Source organism: Alexandromys fortis, unplaced genomic scaffold, assembly GCF_014885135.2.
Source record: "Alexandromys fortis isolate MF-2015 unplaced genomic scaffold, M_Fortis_MF-2015_v1.1 scaffold_111, whole genome shotgun sequence".
Lineage (NCBI taxonomy): Eukaryota > Metazoa > Chordata > Mammalia > Rodentia > Cricetidae > Alexandromys > Alexandromys fortis.
Genome location: NW_026067996.1, coordinates 5,615,428 through 5,638,806, shown reverse-complemented (window position 1 = coordinate 5,638,806; position 23,379 = coordinate 5,615,428). Strand labels below are relative to the sequence as shown.

The window sequence follows — 23,379 nt, the reverse complement described above, 5'->3', positions numbered from 1 at the left end:
CTCTTTATAAACTCTCTCATAAACCGTTCTCTCTCTCTCTCTCTCTCTCCTTCTCTGTCTGTCTGTCTTTTCTTGTTTTTTTTTTTTTTTTTTTTTTTTGAGACAGGGTTTCTCTGTGTAACAGCCCTAGCTGTCCTGGAACTTGCTTTGCAGACCAGGCTAGCCTTGACCTCACAGAGATCCTACTTCCTCTGTCTCCTGAGTGCTGGGATTAAAGGTGTGAGCCACCACTGCCCAGCTTTTGCTCTAACTCATGGTTTCCATTAATTGTTGTTATATACACATATGCATATATAGTCCTAAACACAACCTGATTAGTTTGGATAATGTTACATTTATATACGTCTTAAGGACTGACCGTTTGGGAAGACTATCTCTCCAATGCTCAGCATTTCTTAATTGCCAGGAGTTCTTTGGGAACAATGTGACCTCTTGGGCTTTCTCCTCTCCACATTAGCCTGTCTATTGTTGCTATCCTTGTTCACTTCTTGTTTAGGCAGTTGTGTTAGTGAGAATTTATGGATGTCTGCAGCTTCCGACATTGTTAGGAGACACCATATTGTAGCAAATTCTTTTATCCTTTGGCTTTTACTGTCTTCTACGCTGATCCCTAAGCTGTAGGTGAGGGAGTTGATCTGTAAATATATTTATTGGCACTGGACTCTGCAATTCATTTTGGTTATTTGTGTTTTTTTTTGAAGAGGTCTTCTCACAAAAAGAAGTTTCTTTGATGAGGGATGAGGACTGCACTTCTCTCTGGATGTAAGGATAAATATTTAGAATGTAATTAGGAATTATGGTGCTTTAGTGAAGTGGTGGTTGTAGATTCTCTTCTGAGATTCATGGTTTCAGCAGCCCTGGATAATTAGGATTTTCCCTCTTGTTGAGTGAGTCTATTAGACGGCTGATGGTTGCCGCTGAAGCATGCGTGTTACTACTACACCCTTAGGGTTACCCTGTCCTGTTTGTTGTTGTGGTTTTTAGGCATGACATCATACTTAGGGAGGACTCTTGGATGCTTCCTTCCTTTGAAACCTTGTGTTGTATATTTTGTGGTACCATGAAAGCTAGTCCTCAGGGAGGAGTCCTTCAGGTCAGTTCCACCTCAGGGGCCCAGGTCCCTTTATCTGAAATGCATGGTGTCTTCAGCAATACAGACTTATCTTCCACCTCTGGGGCCAACCAAGGGTAATAGCTATGGCCTGCAATATTTTGGGAGTCTCTTGGTGAACCCTGACTATCAACTCAAAAGGATTTCTTATGCCTAGTATAAAGGCTTTGTTAGATGGTCTTTGGCTTTTAGAAGGGGCATCCTCAAACCAGATGAGTTTCTTTTAAACTATATATGTGTGTGTATAACATATATATATACACACACACATATATATGTATATATATTTATATGTATTACATTTTTTTCAGGCTGATAATAGTATGAAAATTTCGTGATAGATCACTTTATGACTTTTTAAATTTATATGTGTAATATATTTTGATCTTTACCCTTTATTACCCTCTCTTCTCCCCTTCCCTTCCTCTTCCCAGCCAATACTGACTTCCTCTTCAACTTCCATGCATCTTTCTACCTAATTCTCTCCCTCTTTCCCCTACAGACACACACTCACACACACACACACACACACACACACACACACACACACACACACAGAGAGAGAGAGAGAGAGAGAGAGAGAGAGAGAGAGAGAGAGAGAGAGGAGAATGCGAGTCCGTGGCCTAATGACCCAATGAGTTTAATCAGGGTTACTTAGAATGGTGATATCACCTATGAAAATGTTGATCTGTCCCAAACAATTATTAAATGCCTAGTCCTTAGGGTGGGATGAAGCCTGATTAGCCCCTTCCTCACATGACAAAAAGGTGATTTGTGATTTGCCCAACCTTGTGCAGGTAATCGTAGCTGTACTTTTACCATTTTTTAAAAAACATCTGCATTTATTTTGTGTATATAACTTTTTTGACATTTTCGATTAAAAAGGCATTGTGGAGGATTTACTTAGATTTGTGTCTTAAGCTGAGTGTTTCTCAATTCTGGTTGATAGTACCTGTAAGACTGGCTATATAGACCAAGTGTTCTTATTAAATATTCTTCTACCTCTCCCTAGGCTGGTCACTTAACCTCCAGAAGATGGCTGAACCTGCAGGAATACCAGAGCAAGAAGCTCATGTCTGAGCATGGAGTGAAAGTCCAGAGGTTCTTTGTCGCCAGCACTGCTAATGAGGCTCTGGAGGCAGCGAAGAGACTGAGTAAGCTGGTCCAGTGGATGAGTATTGGCCATCAGTGAGAGCTCAGGATGGGGCTTCCCACGTCTGTGCGTTTGCTACAGGTTACACGCTATCAGTGAGAGCTCAGGACAGGGTTTCCCACTTCTGTGCCATTGCCCCAGGTTGCACTGTCTGGGTGGGGATAGTGAATTGCTAAAGCAGAAGAACACTTGAACAGGAAAACTTGATTCTTTCTTTTGAGATAGCAGGACATGGGGGTCACATTGTGGGAATTTCTCTTAAGTTTTCCTTTGCACCCTCTTCTATCAACTGTGGCTTTGAGGTGGGAAGAAACAGGGCTCAGATGAGGCCTGAGAGTGACATCCGTCTAGAAGCCTCTTAAAAGCTGGGGTGAGTGATTGGAGAACAAGGGGAGGCAGGCAGCAGTTTCAGTTTGGTCTGTCATTCTCTTGAACTTGTGATCCTCCTCCTGAGAGCAAGTGCTGATATCACAGATGTTCCGGCAGAGCCTGGCTAAGGACACAGTTTTAAAGCCCAACCATTTTGCCGTCCTATTACCAGTTCTGACTGCTTAGGCGGTCCTTCTCCTTTCTGTACCTCTGGTTCCTCAGCTGTCGAGCAAAGCTGTGATTCCTGCCATCACTGTCATCATTCATTGTAGGGACGGAAAGTCTCATCCATGTCTCTAGATATGGATGGAGAAGAATCAGGTCCTGCTATCTTCTTTCCACTGACATTTCTGTGTGGTGGCATAAAGAGTCTCTGATTGGCATTCAGGTTATAATATCTAGTATTAATAAAATGGGAGCCACATAGAATATTTAAAATTTCTAATTGTCTTTAAAAAGGAAAAAAAGGTGATAGGTAAAATTAACTTTGATAATACATTATATTTAATATATCCAGCTAGCAGCATTTTATCATAAGACTAATATTAATGAATATTAGGATTTTTTCCTTTCCTTTCTCTTGTTTTTCCTTCTCTTTATTTCTTTTCTAAGATAAGGTTTCCTGTAGCCCAGGCTGGCCTTAAAATAATCCTATTGCTGAGGATGACCTTGAACTCCTTGCCTGTCTCTGCCTCCAGGCTGGTAAGGTTATAGGCATGCTTCATTTTCCCTGGCTCATATGGTCTAGGATTCAAATCCAGAGCCTTGTATATCATGGTAGGTGAGTATTCCATTTCATATGAGTCTCATGTCAGAGGCTCAGACACTGTGACAGCTATATAGGACAGTGTGGTTCTGGACACTGCAGGGAGGGAGTTGCAGGTGCCAATAACCTTGGGGAACAGTTTTTTCCTGCTAGGCCTGGAGGAGATCCCCACCCCCTCAATGACCTTGGGGACAGACTGGATAAAGGATGAGTATTTTTCCTGGAGGGGATGATTTTTGTTTTAGAGATTGAAAAACGAGAAACAAAAATTGTAGTAAAGTCAAGTTAGCTTTTGCTTTTTATTTTCCCTTTATTTCTTCAATGCAGGCCTGTGTACTAGTGTTGAGGCCACGCTGGAAGCCACTGATGGCTCCCGTGTCTCTAACCAGCTCAGACACAGCATAGCTAAATGACAGCATGGCTCTCAGGTCTTCTTGGAGTTAGGAACTTAGTGAACCATCTAGCCTCCTACTCTTGGGTTTATCTTTTAGAAAAAGTTTACTTGGCCATTATTTCACAGTTGGAGATTCTAAACTATGCTTTTATGATAATTTTTGCTCTTGGGAAATTGACCATGTATTGTGTACTTATGTTTACAAGAAGGGAGAAAATGGACAATAGAGCGAGTTTAACAGAAAATAAAAATTAAATAATGAACATAAACTTTTTAAAAAATTGAACTTTATTTTTGAGGGTTTTCAAGAAATTCATCGTGTATGAAGGAACTGAGAATAGAAAAGGGATTAAGAAAACCAGATACGACGATGACAGTGAGCCCAGCGCTGCTGTGCACATGAGCACTGTTTCCCTGTGAGCACCTGTGCTGTCTTCACTGGTCCTGCTTGTTGCTAAATGACAATTCAGACAACTAATCACAAGCTCATTTGGGGCTGGGGAGACAGCTCAGTCAGTCTGTAGAGTATTTACCTTGAAAGCATTAGGACGTGAGTTCAATTCCCTAAAGCCCATAGGACAAAGAGGGAGCATGGCATCAGCAGTTCACCCCGTGACTGAACCAAGAGTCACACTCGGTGAGGAACTGTCTTACAAGCAACGTCTCGTCTAGTTCCTGATGTTAGGTTTTGTTGATCTGAGAGGAAGCTGATGACTTTGTGAAAGGAGATGCTACCAGTTCTAGAAGGTTTACAGGAAAACAAGCTGATAGTAAGAAGAAAGGAAGTGTAGGAGTCACTGTTACTGTGACTGCCTGCAGAGAGCCCAGCCAAAGAATCTGGTGGAACGCCATAGTGTTCGGGTTCTTGCCACTACAAGATTGACAAGGAACCACAGACACACTTTCACCAAATATATTTGAAGGTAAGATTAAAGCTGGATTATGTGTCTCCTTGACTGTGCTGGGATCTCCCATTTATATACATATATTATGGAAGGAAATTATAAATATTAATATACTGACATATAGAAAGCATTTTATGGGTTTGTATTTCATCATCATCATCAGGGACATCTAATTTCAGGAAACTTACTACATCTAATTCCAGTCGTAATGTAAATTTGTGCACAGATCCGATGTCTATAAGTAGTGTCGTGTCACTCTTGTGATAGGAGAATTCATATGTTAATGTATAATGTTTGTAAAGGTCTATTTGATTTTCCTAGATTCATATGCTGTGTTAGCTTTCCTTTCTCAGTGCTGTGACCAGATACCTGACCAGAAGCAACTGAAGGGAGCCAGTGTTCATTTTGGCTCAAAGTTTGAAAGAATACATTCTGTTGTGATGGGAGGCATGGCAGCAGGTGGCTTATGGGGAAGGAGTTTAATTTTCACAGGACAGGATGCAGAGATCAGGTGGGAAGGAGGTCGGGCTATAAAACCTCAAGAGGTCTCCTTCCTCTTCTGAGCCTCTGCCTCCATAAGAAGCACAACTTTCCAAAATAGCCCCATCAATTGGGGGCTTAGAATATGAGCCTGTGGGTGGTATTTTACATTTTATCTATAGTGGATATTTTGAAATAAAATGATGTATTACGAAAACTTTTTAAAAATGTTCCTTGATATTAGGTGTACCTATGTTCTAATGAATCCCTACCCTACCATCTGTTTCTTTCTGAACAGATTGGGTATCGGAACCCTTAGTCTTGGCCATCTGTGGATCAGATCAGCTATGTTTGTAATTCTCCTGGACCAAACGTAGTATGTTACCTCTAAACTGCCCCAGATTTTCTTATTGTCCTTGTCCTCTGTCACGCCTCTCCTATCTTTTATATTTAGTCAGTAGCCAAAGCCTGTCAGCATTGAGTGTAGCATTTTTACTTTATTGACAAGGAAACGACAAGTTAAGGTTAAAAGCATGGCCAACATTGTCGAGCTAAGAATCAGCAGAGATGTGGTTTGCCCCAGCTCTAAAAGATTTAAAAGTGCCTCCATGCATTCCCTCTTTGCTGACTTGATAGCAGCAGTCTAGGGAATGGTTTGTGTGGGTTAGCATGTTTAAAATTGAATATAAATAAAATTAGAAGGTTGTATTAACTTGATATGGCAGGTTCTTAGATACAGTTTATAAAACCTGTAATTTGGAAATACTTTCTTAATCATTCATTGCATTGTATCTCTTTGGGCAACAGAACATTTTGCTGTCTTAGTTGTGGAAAGCTTGTCAAGTTGAACATTTGTTAAAATGGGCAATGCGTAGCTATTGTGTCTGAAGTACAGTTTATAATGATAAAGATCGATTGAATGAGATCCTCATTTTCTTGCACTAAAATAGATTTATATCTGATTGAGAGAATAAATGTAGTTTGGCAAATGAAGATTTTAGTATATGGATGGTTCTCACCAAGCAGTTTATAGTGTCTAAGCATGCTTTAAAGAAGGAAGATTAGGCTGAGAAACAGCTCCGTTGACGACAGGTTCATTCAAGCCTGGTGAGCTGAGAACCCTAGGACTCACATGTTAGAAGTAGAGAACCTACTCCCTTACATTGTCCTCTGTCCTTTGCTCGCACGCCCCCCCCACCACACACACACAATAAATGTCTTCAGGTGTCCTAATCAGCATGCTGCTCATGCCTTCTTTTCATATGAAGTAAATTTCATAAATGCACCCCACATCTATTATGTACAGAACGATCTGTGCATTGCCTTTCACTTCTCTTTGAGGTCCACGCAGGACTGTCAGTATAACTCAGAAGTACTTGAATATAAACACAGATGAAACTTTTTGGACTACGACCTTTCCATTTTGGGATTATCTACAATTTGTTAATTGTGTCCATCACATGGACAGAAACTCTCAACATTTCAATAAGCAGGGAAAAGTATATTTTAAAAAACTCCAGTTTTTTTTAAATCAGGAAAGAGGATTGAAATATACATGGACAGATTAATCTTCTGTGAGGCACTGACATTCCCTCCTAAGATGCAGATGGAGCTCTCACTGGGATTGGCTAGCGTGGGATGCTTTCAGCTATAGCCTGTTTCCATTCATCAATATGAGAACTTAACTTTTGGTTTTATATGATTCCATCCTGAAGCCTGGCAGATTACTTACACCATTAAGAAATTCTGCTTCTTGTTTTAAGGGGGCTGCTACCCATCAACATTGATTGACAGCTACTGTTAATCCTGTAGACAGTTAAATACAGCAGCCTCCTGGATTGTTGAGGCTTTGCCATGTGATGGTGTGTGCTTAACATCTTTCTTTATATTGAGATGATGTATATCACAGTGATAGTCAAGGAGAACTTTGATTTCTGTGAAGTAAATCCCTCTCCATTATTTTGACCCAAGAATCAGCAATACAAAGATGCCCTTTTAGTTCCATGTCCTATGTATTACACCAAAGCTCAGGCTGGTCTGCTTTCTAGGACTCTCAGTACTGGGAACATAATGGGGGTTTCTGTGCTGATTCAGTTGTCTTTCTGGCTGCTAGTGGCCCCTTTGATGTTTTCACAGTTTCTACACCTGGTTCTCCCTTCCTTCTGCTTCTTTCTTCCCTCTGCTCTTTTTTATGTAGTGTTTAGGCTCAAACTTGGGCTTGCATGAATGCTAGGCCAGCATTGTAGTTATTGACCTAAATCCCCAGCCCATAGAGTCAACTTCTCTTGCTTGCTGTTAGTAATCCTGACTCATCCAGGTACAAAGTGCTCATCATAGGTCCTATGCATGGAGGTGCACCCAGAGACATTGTTGTGGTCCAGGCAATTTTCACTTGCTAAATCTTAATTGTCTATGTACCCTAAAAGAGTCCCTGAGTTGAGATTAATGGTTGGCCCTAATTGATGTTTATGGAAATACTTCTATTCATCATGCCTTTAATAACATTTACCATTATATGTATTTTTGCAAAGAATTCTCTTTTCTAAAATGTTCTCTTTTCCCGAATCTTCAACCATAGATGGTGTTCTCCTTGGAATCCTTCAGGGTATTTTCAGTAACTGTCTTTTGCCCCTGAACAGTAGCAGCAGGAGAGCTGCAGAGCCCTGGCTGGATTGGACAGGCTTTGAGGAGGCAGGCCTAGGAGAGTGGACATGGAGCTTCCTTTCAGGCTCCTTCGAAACCAAAGGGAACACAGCTTTGAAAGCCAGAGCTTCAGCTTCAGTTTGGCAATGCATGAAAGCAACACATTTGAAACCACAAAAATAGGAGTAGGAAAGTCAGCTCCTGGTCTTCACTATGTGCCTGTCTTCCTGTCAAATACTTGAATCCCTTCTTTCATGTAATACTCACTTTTAAACCAAAGGAAAAGTATCAGGAGGTTTCTGTTTACCCTTCAGTGTGTCTCTGCCACTAGTGTGCCTTTGATGGAGTTAGGTATTAACTTTGTTCTTAAAACTTCCTCATTGGCAATGAATAGGAAGCTATGTTCTGTGTGGCCTTATCTCCAGAACCTTAGCAGCCGTTATTTCCTTGGGTCTAATTTACTTCATTTGTGAACTGTAGTTTTGAGTATTCATAGAACGTCTTATACAGTTGAAAATAATGAAAACTTTGCTTGGATTAAATGGCACAGGGGCTCGTTTAGGATTCTTCTGATTGTTTTGACTTTTTAAAATATACTTTAGATACATAAATATTTAATAATTTTCAAAGGGCTATGTGTTTATTGTTAATCTTAGAAAATGGAGAAAAGTGAAAAACTGAAAATCTTTTTATTCCAATTATTTAAAGGAAATTTGTATTACTATTAACATTTCTTTTACTTTTTCCTATTTATTTATTGCTTTCTTCAGTATTTTATTTTACCTATATGCTTAAATAATGTAATTGCAATATGATGAATTTCCTTATAAGGTTAGGAAGCACAAATAGTTTTAAAAATCTGAGTTACAATATGATTATCACCCAAATAATGTTTTTTCTTAAAAATATTATTCCCACCAGTACATAATAATCTCTAGATTGAGTATGCTATTTCCCACTGTGTTTTTTTCTTTCAGTGTTTGCATATCAAGGAACGCTCGTTTTCTTAGCACAAATACTGCCCAGTTTTAGTAGCTCAGGATAATAGAATGATTCCTTTGCAGAGTCCCCATGTGATCTTCTTGTGCTGCCCCAGCAAAATATACTGCCTTCATCTCTTCACTCTGCCATCTTCAACAAGTGGCTTGCAGAGATGACCTGGGAAACTTGCCATGGCAGCCACTCAGGGAAGAAGGCATGTAGGGCTGAAAGTAAAGGTTTGCTCGAACTGCATACCTTACTTTCACCTAATTCCATTGTCCTAGACTAGTCTTATGGTCCCAGCAGTGAGATAATGTCTCACAGTTCAACCCTTGCCTTCTTAGGGCTCCACGTAGACCAGGTTGGCCTTGAATGCAAAAATATCTTCCTTCCTCTGCCTCCCAAATGCTGGGATTAAAGGTGTGCTCCACCACAGCTGGCCCAGTATTTAGACTTAAATTCTTTCTTTTTCTTTTTCTCCTCTTCCTTCTTCATTTTGCATTTGTTTATTTGTGTTAGTGTGTGGTGGATGGAGGACAACTTATATGAATGGGCTCTGTTTTCATTGTTTGGGCTCTGGGGGTCAAAGATAGATCATCTGGCTTATAGACAAGCACCCTGACCTCCTTGGTCTGGTTTTTAGACTCATGAGAGAGTATTTACCTCTTTGATTTGAGACTGGATGTGATAATGGGCCACACAGTCAGGGTGCTCATCTTCCTCTACTTTGCTGGTTATTTCCACACAGTTTACTTGGGTATAAAATCGAGAGTGATAATATGTACTTGACGGATGCTTGAGATTAAGGAATGAGAAAAGTGAGTGCATGCCTCACATCTATGAGGGACTGACTAAGTTCCTTTTTCTTCTTCTTTAGAAGAAGCCAAACCAATGTTTTGAGCTTTCACCAGAGGAATATAATAGCTACTAACAACACCAATGCAAAATAAGAAATAAGATTTCTCAGTGCTTTTGTGACAACAGCTAAGTGTTAAACTCTTATTTACTTTCTCAGATGACTTGATATTGAATGTACTATTACTCATATATATTGTTGGTAGTTTCTAGGAAGATGGTGGTATATGAAGTCCAAAGCTGCATAATTTTGAAAGAAAATGAAAATTGTCCTTGCCTTTGCATTGCAACAGAATAAATATTTCCCGAAGAGTTATGCTTTTAAGATGCTCTGCTATTCTCCAAGGTGGTTATTAGAGACACTGACAGTGTTTAACATGCTTGTAAATAGCACTAACTCTCCACCTGAGTTTCCTAGGTTATCTTACAAAAATAGAAACTCGGGAAATAAATGAGAAGCTATAAAGGAACGATGCCACTTTATCTGCCTCAGAATGAAAATTGACGTGTAAACAACCTGCCTCGATTATGTATTTTTTTTTCTTCAGTGTGGAAAAAACTAAGATGCTTGGGAGACTGTTATTTCTCTCAAATTAAATATGAAACCAGTATTGGATTTTTCTTTTGTCTTTAGCCTTTTATTTGAGTGAATGTAATAGTCACTTCTGTATGAGGAAAAAAAGAAACAGATGGGGCATAGCTAACGGGAAAATAACACTCGAAGTACTCAATATGCAAAGTGAGACTTTTCAGTGACTTCAGCTGCTGCATGGAGTTGAAGAAGCAGCTGCAGATAAATACATCTTTTCTTTATAAGATAGGTTTTGATTAGCGTCATAAACAGGTAAGAAGTCTGGTAGGACACTGTTGTTCAGACTTCCTTTTGCCCTCCTGTGTGGACCCTGTTTACACCCACTGTGGTATACTGAGTGGACACTGTGCACAGCATGGCAAAGGTTGCCTTTTCCAACTCATCACCCTTTGTACTTCGTGGGTTGCTCACTGCGTGTCCACAGCTGTGTTCTTGTCGTCTTTGTTAATGTTTTTTCCTCTACAGTGTGACTTCTTCCCCCTCTTATTGAGGAGTGTAAACACCAACCCAGGCACAAAATTGTTGATCTACCATGGTGCCCTACCTGCAGGATACGCTAGTGCACTGGTGACACAGGTGTGGGAGTCACCTACCGATATCTCATTTGACTTAACCCGCTCATGAGATAGACCACTTGTATGACTAGTGTGATTTCTTATAGATTGAGGCTAACTTTGGCATTGGTCCTGCCTTCTTTTCTGAGACAGTTTCTCCATCCTTCCTAAGGTTGCCTTGACTCTGTTATCCTCCTGCCTCTACCTCCTGAGTGCTGACATTACAGGTGTGTATCTCCACACTCAACTAAGGAGTCTCAGCTCGTTCTCCTTAGGAAGGAATATGATAGCTCTTTTTGTATGTTTATTGTTTGTTTTTTGAGGCAGGGTTTCTCTGTGTAGCTTTGGAGCCTATCCTGGAACTCACTCTGTAGACCAGGCTGTCATTGAAGTCACAGAGATCTGCCTGCCTCTGCCTCTGCCTCTGGAGTGCTGGATTAAAGGCGTGCTTCACGTCAGCTAGGACCCAGGAACAGGTACTAATCCATTGGTTCACACTCCATTTAACTGAAGAGGAAGAAGGGAAGAACAGTAGGAACAAGTGTTGAACCTGAGTTTTGCAGACAGATGGCTAGTTCAAGGCTTCCTTTCTTCCAGGGTTGAGGCCATTCCCACCCTTTTTCTTTGAGACAGAACTTTACCAATAGTCTTGGCTGACCTTGAACTTCTGATCCTCCTGTCTCTGACTCCTTATTGCTGGGATGACCCACCTTTTTCCATTCCAGGTACCTTGACTGTCATACAAGGTTCAAAGGTGATGAACGAGTGGAAACTTCAGTAAAAGAACAAACCATACAGCCCTGCATCTGCAGTTAAAGTTGCGGTGTGTAACTCCTTTAATGTGCACATAGTACTGTTTCTTTTATGCACTTGGGTATATACTTAACCTTTGTTTATTGGGGAATGGCTAAGCTAAGGGAGCAGCATCCTTAAGACAATGGTGGGAGATACCATGGCAGTGCTGTGGGCTGCTGCTAGCCCTGTGGGCTGTGCTTCAGTGGATCTCCTCAGGCTGGTCCTCACATCACATTAAATAGCATTGGCCAAAATGTAGCAGTTGTTAGAACAATTGATCCTGCTTAGACAAAAACAGCTCATCACCCTTTGGAGTCTGTCTGAGCTCATCAGGTTACATTAACACAGAGCCTAGTCTATAGTGGATTTTTGTTCTCATACGTTTACAAGCTGTACTTTCAGCTGGGGGATCTTTGGATGTGTGCACATGTCAGTTGAAATGTGTCCAAAATATAGTCATTTCTGAGTCATTAAAAAAATCACCCATTTCTCTACTCCTGGGATGGAAGGGACGATATTCTGATATTAGCTATTCGCTACTCCATCTCTGCTAGATTTATTTTCTTATTATAAGATGGGATAATAAGGAGAACACGGAGACTCTTATACTTTTCATGACTCTTAATTCATTGAGCAGTCACTGTGGTCCTGCAGTGAATTGGATGCTGAGGTTGCATGTATGACCAGGAGAGTGGTGCTTCTGAGATGGTCATTGCCTAGCAGAGGCACCGTTGCATAGCCCACAGGAATACAGGGAGAATAATGGCCTGCCAGGTAAGGGAGAGTGTCCATTGTGGCTGTTGTGGTCAGGGAAGCTTCCTGAAAGAGGTGAAAATGGTACCTTTTTCTCTACTTTTCATTGACTCGAATATGTTTAATGAACAGACTTGGTCTGACCCTAAAATAGAGACATTGGCATTTCTTCCCTCCTTTGTAGTCTCAGGAAAATGAAATTTCAAAATAATTGGCACAAAATTAATACTTGCTTTGAGCAGAGATGGGTTTCTGTTGGGTTTGATTTTGTGCAGAGAGCTTGTTTTGTGTTTAAGAACAACTGCACAATGACAGAATGAAATGATGTGGGATTTCCCTCTGTATCCTGTGAATACCTTAGGTTAATAAAGAAACTAGGTTGGCCTGTTGATAGGGCAGATAGAGGTAGGCAGGGAAAACTAAACTGAATGCTGGGAGAAAGGAGATGGAGAGAGAAGCCATGGTGCTGCTGCTAGAGACAGATACACTGAAACTTTGCTGGTAGGCCATGACCTCGTGGTGATGCACAGATTAATGGTGATAGGTTAAATTAAGATGTAAGAGTTAGCCAATAAGAAGATAGAGCTAATGGGCCAAGCAGTGATTTAATTAATGTGGTTTCCGTGTGATTATTTTAGGGCTGAGCAGCTGGGAACCAACAAGTGGCTCCTCTTTACAACAGTGAAATGCTTTTTTCCAGGCTGGGATGCTAGTATCTGCACTGCTGGTGTCTTAGCAAGCTTGTCCTGTTTACTCTCTTTAAACAGAACACAGTTGAACAAAGTAGAGACTTTCATTAGCTCACACATATACTAGATGGTGAGAACTCAAGTGCTTTGCTTGTCTTATCTCATTGAAGATTGAATCTTCTTTTTTGATAATGGGGCTTGAACCTCAGGCCTCAAGCATGCTAAGCAAGTGTTCCTCCATTGGCTTATGTGTAACAAGTTACCCAGGCTACCTGTCAGCCTGTAATCTTCCTGCCTCAGCCTCCTGAGTAACTGGGATTTTGGGGCGGGGATGCCCCCAGGCCTGGCCTTATTGAATCTTTAGGAGACCTCTCTGTTTCATTAGCCTATCTATAGTTCATAAAAGAATCCTCTAAGAAGTAAAGGCAGATATCTTTTGCCAAGGAGATAATGGAGCTGCTCAGAGTGTTAAAAAGTAAGACAAACCATCTTGGTCTCTAGGATACAGAGCTGTATCCATTAGGTAGCTCATTCTCACTCCTGCTTTCCTCCGCCTTTTGTTGCTTTTGTTCTGACTTCTGTAGCTAAAGGCTTTCATCCTGCACCAAGACAAACAACTTTCATGTGTTTAGCTCCTTTGACTTTGGCAAACCTGGTGGAGGTTCGTGGTGGGGCAGTATGATATAGAGGTTTTATTTCATTCAGAAAGAGGAATTCAACTATACATCTGATTTACTTGTTTGTGAATGTTTAAACATTATATTCATATAAAAATTTTTGATCAAACTTGTGTAGAACTTTTTAAAGAAATGATTAATAAAAGTTATCCCTTTATTATCTTTTTGACTTTCACTTCTATTTCTAGTGATGAAACTCTTTAGAATTCATATCAAAAGGTTACCAGGTTAAAAGATTTTTTAACCAACTAGGTTTAGTATTCATAACTTAATTCAGAAGGTTATTGTTGTTGTTTTATGTCAGAGTCTTCCTGTAGAGCCTCAAATTTGTAACCTCTCTGCTTTAACCTCCTAACCACCGAGGTTGCATTTATATTCCACCACACCTTGCTTAAGAAAGTATTTATGAATATATGAGTTTAGTATACGGATTATAATCAAATCAGCAAATGCTTGTAGCTGTCTGCCTCACCTCCCATGTGCTGGGATTAAAGGTATGGACCACTATTTCTGGCCATAATTTTCTTTTACAGTAACCAATGAAGCCTTAGATATTTGAAAGTGGACATATTATTCATTTCAGTTATGATAAGAGTTAAGCCTGGATAAGACTAACATTTTGCATTATAACATCAGGTTTGTATACAATATCTGATAGTGTACATAGTGTGATGGAAAGAAATTTAAATAGGATTTATGAAGACAGATGCTAAAAAGAAATCCCACACTAGATCAAAATTGAGTAAAATAGAGGGTTATTTATTTACGGGTAGACTTACACATCACAGTCCTCCACTTGAATGGGGAACAGCAACTGAACTCCACAGCCAGAAGAGAGGCCAGACACCATGTTTACATCAGTGTTTATATTATAAGAGGCCATGCCCAAGTGGGCAGGCAACTTAAAGGCTACTGACTATAGGAATTCCTACAGCACCTCCTCCTTTTGCCTCTGAAAATGGTCTGTCAGTTACTCCAGGCCTTAGCCAAAGTTGGTTGCTTCAGCGTTGCAAATGAGACTTTGGGTGATTGCTCAGGTAGCCAGTTGTCTCTGTCATTTGTTGCGCATTTTGGAAGTTGTTTGATTACACTTCCTGCTTACTCAAGTAATATTATTTCCCTTCTTGGGTCTTCGATGGGGTTGAAAACTAGATAGTTGTAGTTACTTTCCTCTCATGACTTGGCCAAGTTATTTATAATACAAGACTTAAACTCCTTAGGGTAGGATAATTATTGAAACATTTATCTCATGTTTCTTGTTTGATATTGTATATGTTGGTTGTAATTCTAATTTTTATACCTGATGTTTGTTCTTATTGTATATAACTTTGTATCTGGTTTAGAACTCTCTTATTTTTAGACAAAAGGTGAGCCACAGCCACGTGGCAATAACAGATTAATAAAAATGTGTTAAATAAGGTGTAAGAGCCACTAAGAAGCTAAAGCTAATGGGCTAAGCAGTGATCTAATTAATACAGTTTCTGTGTGTTTATTTTGGGAGTCTGGGTGGTCAGGATGAACAAGCGGCCTCCTTACTACAGATTTAAGTTTGCATTTGGACTGCTACTTTGATTTTTAATGCTTTTATGTTCTTTTGGGGGGAAGGAATAGCCTTTTTAGACTCTGCGTATTATCAGTTTCATTTCTCGTTGACTAACACAGATGGTGTGTGCATCAAGGTCCGACTCTCAGACCATTAAGGATATTGGGTGAATAACATGGAGGTCCTGCTCACTGAGGTCCCATTATTAGTGAAATAATCCCATCTCTTTATGTAGGCAATGCTACACAACACTCTTGGTACCTTAAATAATACACTTGGCTAGTCTTATGTCATCTTCATACAAGCTAGAGTTATATGAACGGAAGAAACCTCAGCTGAGAAAATGCCTCCATAAGATCAGCTATAAAGCATCTTATCAATTGGTGATTGGTGGGGGAAGGCCCAACCTATTGTGTGTAATGTCATTTCTGGGTTTTATAAGAAATCAGGTTAAGTGAGCCATAAGGAGCAGGCCAGTAAGCAGCACTCCTCCATGACTTCTGCACCAGTTCGTGACTCCAGATTCCTGCCCTGTTTGACTTCCTGTCCTGACTTCCTTCAGTAGTGAACGGTGGTATGGAAGTGTAAGTGAAATAAACGTTTCTCTCCCCAACTTGCTTTTTGTTAATGGTGTTTCATCTCAGCAGCAGAAACCCTAACTAAGATAACATTTTTGGCTAAGATTTCTTTCTGAAATGGGGACTAACAAAGTGGGTATATTATAAGTAAGTATAGGAGAGATTGGAATGAAGCTGTCTTTTGAGTTCTGAGCAGTAAGTTCCCTTCCCTTCTGCAGTAGGACATTTCAGTTTCTAGGCCTGCACTCACACCGCCTTCATTTCTGTCATGTGCTGTGTTTTGCAGCACATGGCACTTGCTCCTGAGAAGCATAGACCCGTGGAAGGTGTGACTGGGAACACTGGTCGGTTTCTGCAGAATTCGTCCTGCTACTTACCAGGCTGAGGTCTCAGGAGAGTTTCTTAGATTCCATGCCCTGTTTTCCACCTGCATACGTAACTTGGACTGATGTTTGCATTGGAGACTTGCTGTGAATGTCTTCTTTATATTAACCTACATCTTCTATTAGCACAGTTAGACCAGTGTTGAGGATCGGAGAATCCATTGTGTTCTCACTGGATGTCGGATGCCCCGTTTTTATTTCTGTTGTTATATAGATGCAGATTTTCTGCTGCACTTCCTTGATTTGCAAGCCTGAGTATTTAGTTATGCTGAGAACAGGAAGTCACCATCCTGGTGCACTGACTCAGTGATTCAGTTCCATTGCTTAGTTTTTATGGTTTATAAGAATAATCTACATAGATTATTGACCTCTGCTTGATAAGTACTTGAAAAGAACTTTTGACAATCTGAAATGCAATTGCTTTTCAAGTCCATTAAAAATAAAATCTGACTCAGTTTCCACTTGTTCTGCACTGTCAGAGTCTGCTTTCTCTGTGATGGCCTTCTGTCTGTTGCCTCCTCCTCTCTCTAGTCGTTGGCTTCCTTGTGTGCCTCAGCTTCCTGTATTCTGTTCCTGTGCTCTTGATTTATTCAAACCCTGAGATCATCCTTTCTCTGAGATGGGAAGAAAGGCTCTGGACAGACAGACTGGGAGAGCTAAACAGCCCCTTGCGGGTGCTTCTTGTTCTCTTTACTACCGAAAATGACAAAGGATCAATAAACAGGCAGCACTGAGTATATTCTGCATGCTTCCTGGAAAACTGGCCTGTGTTCAATGGCTGAAGAGCAGAGAAGGCTTTTTTTTTTTCTTCAGTAGGCAGGTCTCTGTAGTTGCAAATACTTTCTATAAATTCTTTCCTTTTTATTATTATTATCAGTTTAAAGAACATTCATACTGAATATATCACTCACATAGTACACCCTGGATTTAGTTCATGCACTGTAGACAACCAGACAGACAAACCATACAAAAAAAAAAACCAACAAAACTCAGAATTTATTTTTTATTTTTAATATCTGAAGTCATGGGCAGTGAAGTAATTTTTGATGTGAAACACTGAACCATGGAGAAACAGTTTCAAAAGTATTTGAACTTTGTGAAGACAGTGCAATGAAAGCCTTGTCCTGTGTGACTCAGAAGCCTAGAGACGGGCCATGGGTACTGCCCAGGCCTCAGTTAATTTAGGAGGTATGTGAGAAAGACATCTTTTCAAATTATGCTTATTGCTGATATATATATATATATATATATATATATATATATATATATAAATTGCAAATGAGGAAATAGATGTAGTGAGCTTAAATTGGTTAACATATCACAGTAGCAGACTAGGCCTAACACGGTAAGCCCTGAGGCGGAAGACTTTTCATGGAGAGTAGTTAAAAGGAGGAGAAATTAGCTTTAGCTCAGGGTGTTAGAACTTTCAGCCCAAAGCTGACTCTGTCATTTCTGGGCCATGGGAGCAGAGTATCATGGCAAAAGGCTGTAAGAGCAAAGTTCCTTATTTCATGGTGGCCAGGAAGTAGAGGGAAAGACAGGAAGGCGGTCAGGGGCCATAGTATCACTTCCAAAGACACATGCTTGATTACCTCGGGAAGTTCCCACCATCTCCCAATAATACCATTAAATGATGATACCGGTGGGCACATCAACTGATTAGGCCAGAGTCTTCATGATCCACTTACACCTGTCGGTGATTGGATCCGTTAACTGGGGACCAAACCTTCAACACATGAGTCTTTCAGTGGAAAATTTCATAATGATAAAAATATTAACAGGAAATGAATGTGTGTAGTGGGCATATATAATCCCCTCAGCCTTTAGGCTTCTTCACTACATTGTGGAATTGAGTCAGATTGTGAGACCAGTAGTGAGGTATCAAAGATACAAATTGAATATTGTTCCAATTAGCTTTAACTGTCAATTTGACACAATCTACAATCTCCTGAGAAGGGAGCCTTTATTTTGCATTTATTCATGTATTTATTTATTTATTTATTTATGTATGTATGTATGTATGTATGTGTATTGGTATTTTGCCTGCATGTCCATGTGTGCACCACTTGAATGCTTGGTGTCCAAAGAGAACAGAAGGCACACAGGAGGGTACTGGATCCCTTGGAACTGGAGTTCCAGATAATTATGGGTTTTCATCTATATTTTAGGAATCAAACCTGGGTCCTTTAGAACAGTTAATGCTCTTAATTACCGATTCATCTCTCCATCCAGTCCCAGCACTTAGGTTTATAATAAAGTTAAGGGTGGATGTGCAAGTGAGGCAGTGAGCAGCATCCCTCCTTGATTTTGTTCAAGGTCCCTCTTAAGTTCCTGCTTGAATTTCTTACCTGACTTCCCTCAGTGAAGAGACTGTCACCTGTAAGCCACATAAAAGCTCTCCTTCCCTAATTTGCTTTTGGTCATGGTGTTTGTCATAGCAATAGACTGAAAGTAGAACAAATATAAATAGATTTATTTGTTTTTGTCTGCTGTAATTACAGTATTCTGGTTAGTGTAAACAGTTTATTTCTTTACCCAGCATGCGCTTATTGTGTGTAGGCATTTGGTACTGGATGATGTAACTGGAGTATATCCTGGTGTAGATAAAAAAGGCTCTTTTGTTCCTGGCTGCCCAGACCTGAATAATCACACAGAAACTATATTAATTACAACACTGCTTGGCCTATAGCTTTGGTATATTTCTACCTAGCTCTTAAATTAACTATTAATTTAACTATTAATTTGTGTATCACCATGAGGCTGTGGCCTACCAGTAAGTTCCAGCGTTTGTCTCCTTTGGCAGCTACATGACATATACATGGCATGTCCTTGACTCCTCCTCTCTCTCTCTCTCTCTCTCTCTCTCTCTCTCTCTCTCTCTCTCTCTCTCTCTCTCTCTCTCTCTGTCTTTGGATTTCCTCACTGGCTTTATTCTGTCCTGCCATAGGCCAAAGCGGCTTCTTTATTTAACCAATAGTAATAAAGGATATTTACAGTATAAGGAAGGAAAACCCACATCGTTCTTGGAGGGGCTATAAATTAACATAAGAAAGGATAGAAAATGAATATGTGAACAGTTATAAAGCAATATCAAAGCTATGAGGAAATCAAAAGGGTGGTGAGATAGTGAAGGGAGGGAGGGGTAGAGCGAATGCTGAGGGAGCCTGAGAGGTGACATGTGACTCTGGGATATTTGTAAGAAGACAGAAGGCTTCAAGGGACAGGACGGTGGTCATGAAAGCTAGGATTGTGCTCGGTCAGGTAGTAGAACGAGTTCAGGTTGTAGAGACAGGTGAAGTCTAGGTTACTAGATCCTGTAAAGGGGGTGTGGGTTTTGCGCTAATGAGTTTTATCACTTGTAACTGAAGAATGTTACATTCCTGCTAGAATCACTTATCAGTAGCTTATTCAAGCCTCCGTCATTTTACCAATGTTCAGTGAATCCTCCTGAAATGTATGTCCTCCCTCTCTTACAGTTCTTTTGCGGTCCCTTTAAAGGTTTCTACGCATAGGTGCTCCTCCCAAGTACTGTGAAAGAGTTGGCCATGTATTTAACTATCAGGCGTCTAGTCTTCTGCTGAAAATATACGACCAAAAGCACTCTGAGCGTAAATAGAGGCCGCTCTCGCTGTGGGTTATTTCAGAACTGTTCTTAGGTGCCACGTGCCTTCACCTTCACACGATTTATAGGAATGTGAGTAATGTGTTGGAGACTAACAAATCAAAATCTCATTTCAGATGTGTGACACTAATGCTGTGTTGACTTATTGTTTCATGTGTTAGATTTCTGATCATATTACTGAAACACTTTCTTGAAGCGTGTAACAGGTAGGAACATTGAGGCGTCAGATATCAGCCTTCTGTCCTTTCCCACTAGCAGGAATTGGCTAGGAAGTTGTTAATTGTGTTAGATGCTATAGCAGACTGCCTCAGTAGAGAATGCTCAGCAGTTTGCATTTTGTGGGTAGCAGAGAGCATAGTGTTGTGATGCTTAAAAGAAAACACAGAGGCCAATTTTGGTTTATATTTATTGTTATGTTTTTTTACTATTAAAGGCATTTGCTCAATAATAACCAGATGTGTAACAGAAGTGGTTGCATGAAATTTTCATTTTTATGCACCATATTGGAAATCTTAGACAAAGCGTATTGCATGTTATGGAAATTGAAATGGCCTTTCCCTGGTCTGAACAGCTGTGTGGAACAGAATGATAACATCATCTGCTGTCTCCCAGTGACCATCTGTTTTGAAAGGTTTGACAGGTAACTTATTAATTTGAAGAGGTTTGTTTTAGTGAGCTCTTGCTCTTGGTAACAGTGTAAGAGGCATCCATTTTTGGACAGTGATGAGAAGCTCTTATACTCTCCTAGCCATCGAAGGGCAGATAGCATCTTTAAGAGTTTATGGTTTTTTTTTTTTTTAAATTGAGCTATATAGTTTTCTTCACTTCCCTCCCTTACTCTGCCCTCCCCTTCCACACTCTCCCATGGTCCCCATGCTCCCACTTTACTCAGGAGATCTTCTCTTTTTCTACTTCCCATGTAGATTAGATCCATGTATGTCTCTCTTAGGGTCCCCTTTGTTGTCTAGGTTCTCTGGATTGTGAATTGTAGGCTGGTTTTCTTTGCTTTATGTCTAAAAGCCACATATGAGTGAGTCCATATGATATTTGTCTTTTCAGGTCTGGGTTACCTCACTCAGTATGATGTTTTCTAGATCCATCCATTTGCCTGCAAATTTCGAGGTGTCATTTTATTCATTCATTCATTCATTCATTTATTTATTTATTTATTTATTTATTTATTTATTTATTTATTTATTTATTTATGTGGTGCTCCATTGTGTAACTGTACCACATTTTCCTTATCCATTCTTTGGTTGAGGGGCATATAGGTTGTTTCCAGGTTTTGGCTATGAGAAACAATGCTGCTGTGAACATGGTTGAGCACATGTCCTTGTGGTAAAATTGTACATCTTTTGGGTATATACCCCAAAGTGGTATTGCTGGATCTTGAAGAAGGTTGTTTCCTAATTTTCTGAGAAATTGCTACACTGATATCCAAAGGGGCTGTACCAATTTGGCTATATATCAAGTGTGTTGAGCCTATCCTTGGCTGTATGAGACAATATTTAAAAAAAAAAAAATACAAGCAACCATACCCCTCCCATCCATCCTTTTTTTTTTCTTTCATATTTTAAATGGACAAAGGTGCTTCCAAGGCAGGGTACTGAAGTGTATGCATTAGTGACACCTTTGAAAGTCATTCCTTTTGTTTTGGGCCAGATTTAGTAATATTAGGTATATAAGTAAGAAGTATTTACTTAATTTTTTTGATTTTTTTAATCACTTCATGTTTTTTCTGTTGTCTTTCTCTCCTTGGTTTTTGTTATCTACCTGTTTATCTGTCTGTCTATTGACATAGGGACTTACTAAGTTGTCTTTGTTGTTCTCAAAATGACTATGGAAGCCATATAAATCTTGAACTTGTGTTATTCCTACTTTAGCCTCCCTAGTAGCTGGGACTGCAGGCCTTTGCCACCATGCTAGTTTTTGGTTGCCTTTTTAATATAAAAGTTAAGCATACCAAATAAGCATGGATCTCCTCTCAAACCCTCTCCTCCTCCAGTCCAGCTGTCACTGCACTTTCCTGGGTCCTCCTGGCATCTCCTCACACTTGGAAGAGCTGTCAGCCTTTTTTCACATTCATTTTTCACTTTTAAGGCTCCGCTGAATTACGCAGGCAGAATGCAGAGCGGAAAGAAATGCCATGTTATTATGCTGACTGCAGATACACTGTGGGAATTCGCTATGATAGGCCCTTACTCATGTCTTAATACTTTATTTATTCCTGTGTTCCTTGCAAGGCAGCTTGGCCTTGCTTCTCTCCAGGTAGATCAGATGGTTGGAAATAGCGCTACCTGTTTTCATTTGGGAAGCTTAAATGTTCTTAAGATGAGTGATCGTGCTGAGTGAAGAGAGTGGAGTGTCATCACTTCTCTCTGCCTCTCCGTCACCAGGCGCTACCCAGAGGCTTCATCATTTCTAGCTGCATCCCCAATCTGTAAGATAAGGGTTATAGCATTTTCTTCTCTTGTTCACTGGAGTAGCAGTAGAATGAATGAATTCTGTATATTTTATTAGAAGGCGCTTACTGATTGTGACTTTTCAGAGGTCAAGATTTAATAAATTACAAACACGTTTAATTATTATCTCCAGTGTGCTGAGACTGCTTATGTTGGGAAGGTGCCAGTTATGGGGTGCTTAAAATCTGTGACCAAAAAAAAAAAAAATGGGAAGCCCCTCCCATGAGGGAATAACTGCTCCTGGATCTGGGAGTCAGGCTGCCTTGGATCAAATCCTGTTCCCACCACCTTGTCAAGTTACTTATGTCTTTGAAACTAGTTAATGTCAGATTTTGCATTTGAACCTAAGCCTGTCTGAGCTTCTTCCCTATCTACCAGACAAAACTAAAATAGCCAGAGTATGTTCTAGAATGTTGAACATTTGAGAAACTCAACCAATGGAGCATATAAAAACAGGAGAAGCCATAGACACCCTTAATGTCTTAAAAAGGCTTCCCATAGGATCAGGAGCATCCCAGACATTGAGAACAGCACTTTAATTGGCTGCCTGAGGACTGAATTGGTGTATTGACTTTTACTGCAAAACTTGCTTATTTCCAATTGCTCAAAATCAATAAATCTCATTAATCTCTCATTCCTGTTCTTTTCTCTTCCCCCTTCTTCAGCCCCCTTCCTTCCCCCTCCCTCCCTTCTTCCCTTTCCCTCCTCTCTCCCTTTTTTTTATTCTTGTGTGTGTGTGTGTGTGTGTGTGTGTGTTTATGTATATAAGTATAAGCACACATGTGTCTGTGTGTATGAAAGTCAGAAGACAATCTTGGGTGTTAGTCTTTGCCTTTTACTTTATTTGAGGCTGAGTCTCTTGTCTGTAGCTATCTGAACCAGGCTATCCCTCTTTACCTCCTCCTTGTCTTCCCTTTAAAATATTTCCTTGCAGAAAGAGAATTCTGTTACATGTAGACTTTAGAGTTTATTGAGTATCCAGTGGTTTCCGGGTCTTGGTAGTGGTGTTCTGTCCTGTGGATGTCGGCTGGGAGATTTGGTTCAGTAGCTTAAACCTCTGTGGAAGTCATCGAG

General features: G+C 40.1%; 1 protein-coding gene across 1 annotated transcript in view; it reads left to right on the top strand.

Annotated features, from left to right (window-relative positions):
* The window catches only part of Suclg2 (succinate-CoA ligase GDP-forming subunit beta), a 252,835-nt gene that overhangs the window by 57,485 nt on the left and 171,971 nt on the right, over positions 1–23,379 (top strand). The window contains exon 2 of the mRNA XM_050160274.1: positions 2,124–2,265. Within this exon, the coding sequence (XP_050016231.1) occupies positions 2,124–2,265 (142 nt within the window). The remainder of the gene's footprint in view (positions 1–2,123; positions 2,266–23,379) is intronic.